The following is a 4,482-nucleotide window of genomic DNA, read 5'->3' as shown; positions in this document are numbered from 1 at the left end:
TCTGCTGACAGGCTCGGAACAACGCAATATTGATACAAATGTGTTGCCGAATGCACCCTGCACTATTATGGTGATAAGCGGTTGAAAATGTTTTATGACGATCGAGGAAGATCATTCCTAGACTCTTTTATCAATTAGAATGATTGTCTCTGACGATGTCAAGTTACAAAAGGCTGTGATCAAGAACGTTACACACAACTAAACATCAGTAACTTTCATTTTCTGAAAACCAGTCCGAAATACTTTCGACGCAGTGGCGTCAAGACTTGCGAAATCTTTGAAGGTGACACACTTTTGCCCCCTCTCACCAAGCCAGACGTGTGACAACAACATAAATATTTCACGAGCTTAGCATTAGCGCCACAGATAACTCGGCAATGGATTCCTAGCTGGTCACTGCACTCTGTTACTGCCCATGTCTATTCCGCAACGAGTTCGCAACGTACACGTCGATTTCTTGGCTACTTCTGCTGACTGACCTACGAAATGTTAATCTTGTAAATCCTTATTACAGTTTCTTGTCATTTTACCAACGTAACACACACCTTTAGCATCACAACTGCCTCTGTTGTCGGAAGCAAAAACACTATTTAGCTTTGGCGAACCTAGTGTTTAGTTCCATCTTAAAGGGGCCATGCTGGAGCGGTGCCAGAGATTAATGCACGCAGGACCCAGTACATCATTCGCAGTCTCAGATTAATAGAGTTGCGGACGTAATTTCAGCGAAATGACTTCAGTCTCCTCGACTGAATGACGTCTCACATGGCCACTGTACTCGAGCTCTGTCGCCGATTAACAAATTAACGATCTGTTTAAATGTCGCTTGTTAGAAGATGATGATGATGATGATGTTTGGTTTTGTGGGGCGCTCAACTGCTTGGTTATCAGCGCCCGTACAATTATCCAATCTTTGCTCAGTCCAATTTCGCCACTTTCTGGATGATGATGAAATGATGAGGACAACACAAACACCCAGTCATCTCGAGGCAGGTGAAAATCCCTGACCCCGCCGGGAATCGAACCCGGGACCCCGTGCTCGGGAAGCGAGAACGCTACCGCGAGACCACGAGTGCGGACTTGTTAGAAGACACAGGCCATGTTTTCCGTTATTTGCGGCGTTTCCCACCGCTGTAGCTACAACTGGGATGAGCTATCGGTCGCACCAGTTGCATCACTAACGAAACTTATTTTTATTGCTAACATAGTTTTCCTGCACGTAAAAGAAACGCAGTAGCTCGATTTTTATAGTCAGGAAGCACGAAAACTAACTTTATTTTTTCTCTCTTGTTTGCACAGAGCGCTGAGGAAATCGAATGCCATGCCAGAGTACTTACGTCGGAGGAGGCGGAACTTCCACTTCACAATCACCTTCCACGCGCTCGTGTGTGGTGTGTCCGTGTGTGAAATCTCGGAACTCAGAGATACTGACATAGGAGAAATCGCACGTGATTTCGAATTTGGCTTTACTGTGATCGTGTCCCTGTGAACAGCCTAGCGAAGTGGCAGCCCAGAGTTAGACGTCTGGATATTTTGAGTGGCACTCAGCTATCCATCACAGTCTCCACAGTATCTAGAGGACTGGCCAAGGTTCATCTCACAGGACGTCATATCTGCTCCGTCGAAGAGCTTTGTTTTGATGGTTGTTATTTTGGGTTGGTGCCGAAAATACCGCCCCCGCTGCGTTTAGTGTGCAAAAAGAATCTTAGTGGAGAGATAACGCCAAATGACTTGCAACCAGTGTCAAATGACAAATAATGTCGACAATAAATGCTAAGACTAGAGTAATTTTTAAATAAATGAAAGTATGGATGTGAAAATAAATCTTTACTGCATAATAAGTCTCGTTCACGATGCTCTCCAATCGTTGAGTTAAGCTTTCGATGTAGCTGCAGCATGTGAATTTGTTGGAGATTGTTTTCTGTGAGTAATAGAAGAGACCTTTGTTTTTCTCATTGCACCGAGAAGGCTTAATATTCAAGCTAGACACCATTCGCAACCTTGCAGTTTCCAAACATCTTCTCTGCAAGACGGGATTGGCGTTCTGAACTACGTAGTGGTACTGCGGGCGCAACGTTTGATTTATGACAGTATCAGTACCCTAAATTTTATTTGGTACGTGTGAAACCCTCTGGTCTTTTGTATAGTGAAATACCGAAAAAAAGTTATTTATTTAGTGTTCTAGAGGCTACACTGAACATCTGTGTGAAGGTTTCGTGAAAAAGTTTTCTTCATCAAGAGTGGGGAGACGAACTCGGCAATCAATGTAAAAATATGTAACACCATTGTGCTTCTCATTTCATCGAAATAACCAAAGACGAATTACAATCGCCACGTATTTTGCTAGATGATTGACATTTGATGACAAAATGAGATGTGTGTCCACTGGAAGGCAAATGGTATTTCGTGCCTTCTGAGAAGCCTTGAAAAAGGAATGTAGGGTGGTACATAAGACTGGCGTGGTGTTAGCTTGAAGTGAATTCAAGCTATCTTCTTCAAAAGCGATAGGACAAGTGTGTCGATTGTAGTTCGTGTCGGGATAATTCTGTCTTCGATAACCCATTCCGCTGTCGTAATGGCATGGAGACGATACTGACGGGCCGAGATAATCATTCGTACGTCGTTTACTATGTGAGGCTTACATAAGAAACAAGTGGTGTATAGAGAGAAGTGAAAGAAGGTGATCTGAATAAAGATTAAACAAGTGTTTGTAACTGGAGTTAGTGGCATCAACTTTCATCCAAAGCGGAATAATTCTTTTTTTTTCTCTCTCTTGTGAACGTATTTTCTTTTGACGCACAGGTGTACACGAGAGAAACTACTGTTAGCCGTACGGAGGTTAGAGTGATTCTTTTTCGGTGCTCTGTTACTGAAGAGAACCGTGGAAAGAGGCAGGCTAAAGAGCGTAATCTCCACCAACTCTCTTATTACAATCGTACGTCGTGAACCGTTAAGCGAAGTAATCTGAACTCCTGTGTTTGCTGTAGCAGTGGCCTTTACGGAGAAGAGGAACTGTTGACTGTCGTAGAGAGTGGTCGGAGCCAGTCTTCTGAGGGTTGAACGTTCACTGTTGTTGCCTCGGAGCTCGAAAGACGCGGCCACTGTGAAACATGGATTCCTCGGAAACGGGCGAGACGAGCACCCCGCTGGCGCTGTCGGCGACGTCGAGCGGCGACCTGTCGCCGGTGAACGGCACGGCGCCCCCGACGGCCGCCGACGGCGGCGACCCGCTGCTGGTGTCTGCGGCGATGACGGCGCTGTACGTGGCCATCCTGGCGGCGGGGCTGGTGGGCAACGTGAGCACGTGCGCCGTGATCGCGCGCAGCCGCCACCTGCACACGGCCACCAACTACTACCTGTTCAGCCTGGCCATCAGCGACCTGCTGCTGCTCGTGTCCGGGCTGCCGCACGAGCTGTACAACATGTGGGTGCAGCCGTACGCGCTCGGCCAGGCCGTGTGCGTGCTGCAGGGCTTCGCGGCCGAGACGTCGGCCAACGCGTCCGTGCTCACCATCACCGCCTTCACCGTCGAGCGCTACGTGGCCATCTGCCACCCGTTCCAGGCGCGCGGTCTCTCCCAGCTGTCCAGGGCCGTCAAGCTGGTCATCGCCGTCTGGTGTGTCGCCCTCTGCCTCGCCGTGCCACAGGTAACGCCTCTCCTTCTATCTACATCAGGCTAATAATTTCGGTCAGGGTCATCCCTCCCATCAAGCCGCATTCGAACGTTGAGCGTGCCGAGTTTCTGACGTCATAGGCCATAGCGTTGAAAAAGCACGTTGCGGAGTCTTTCCGAAAGTGCAGAGCCATATCTAGCATGTCAGATATTCTGAACGTGCGTTTGAACGTTGACCAATGAGATGGAGAACGCCACTTACGTCACATGCACGCCATCCGAAGACCACGAGAGAGGCCACGGCGCGTACGTCACGGGGGTAGGCCTGAGCTAGCTCGCACGGCCTAAACATGTTAACTCGTAACTGGGTGTTTCCATACTAAAGAGAATTGCATGTTCTGATCGAATCTGTTTTTACGGAGTCTTACTGATTGCTATGGAATATACTCGAATTAAATCGGGTGATACTGACGGATTTAGATTAGGAAATGAGACACTTAAAGTAGTAAACGAGTTTTTCTATTTGGGGAGCAAAATAACTGATGATGGTCGAAGTAGAGAGGATATAAAATGTAGACTGGCAATGGCAAGGAAAGCGTTTCTCACGAAGAGAAATTTGTTAACATCGAGTATAGATTTAAGTATCAGGAAGTCGTTTCTGAAAGTATTTGTATGGAGTGTAGCCATGTATGGAAGTGAAACGTGGACGATAAATAGTTTGGACAAGAACAGAATAGAAGCTTCCGAAATGTGGTGCTACAGAAGAATGCTGAAGATTAGATGGGTAGATCACATAATTAATGAGGAAGTATTGAATAGAATTGGGGAGGAGTTTGTAGCACAACTTGACTAAAAGAAGGGATCCGGTTGGT

At 46.9% G+C, this 4,482-nt stretch overlaps 1 protein-coding gene across 1 annotated transcript; it reads left to right on the top strand.

Annotated features, from left to right (window-relative positions):
* The first annotated feature begins 3,107 nt into the window (after positions 1 to 3,107).
* Positions 3,108 to 3,677, top strand: LOC126153985 (pyrokinin-1 receptor-like). The gene has a single exon (XM_049916106.1). It carries the CDS (start codon positions 3,108 to 3,110, stop codon positions 3,675 to 3,677), a length of 570 nt encoding a protein of 189 aa, XP_049772063.1.
* Positions 3,678 to 4,482: the final 805 nt, after the last annotated feature.

This window comes from Schistocerca cancellata, chromosome 2 (genome assembly GCF_023864275.1).
Source record: "Schistocerca cancellata isolate TAMUIC-IGC-003103 chromosome 2, iqSchCanc2.1, whole genome shotgun sequence".
Classification (NCBI taxonomy): Eukaryota; Metazoa; Arthropoda; class Insecta; order Orthoptera; family Acrididae; genus Schistocerca; species Schistocerca cancellata.
This window is presented reverse-complemented; position numbering and strand designations above follow the sequence as displayed.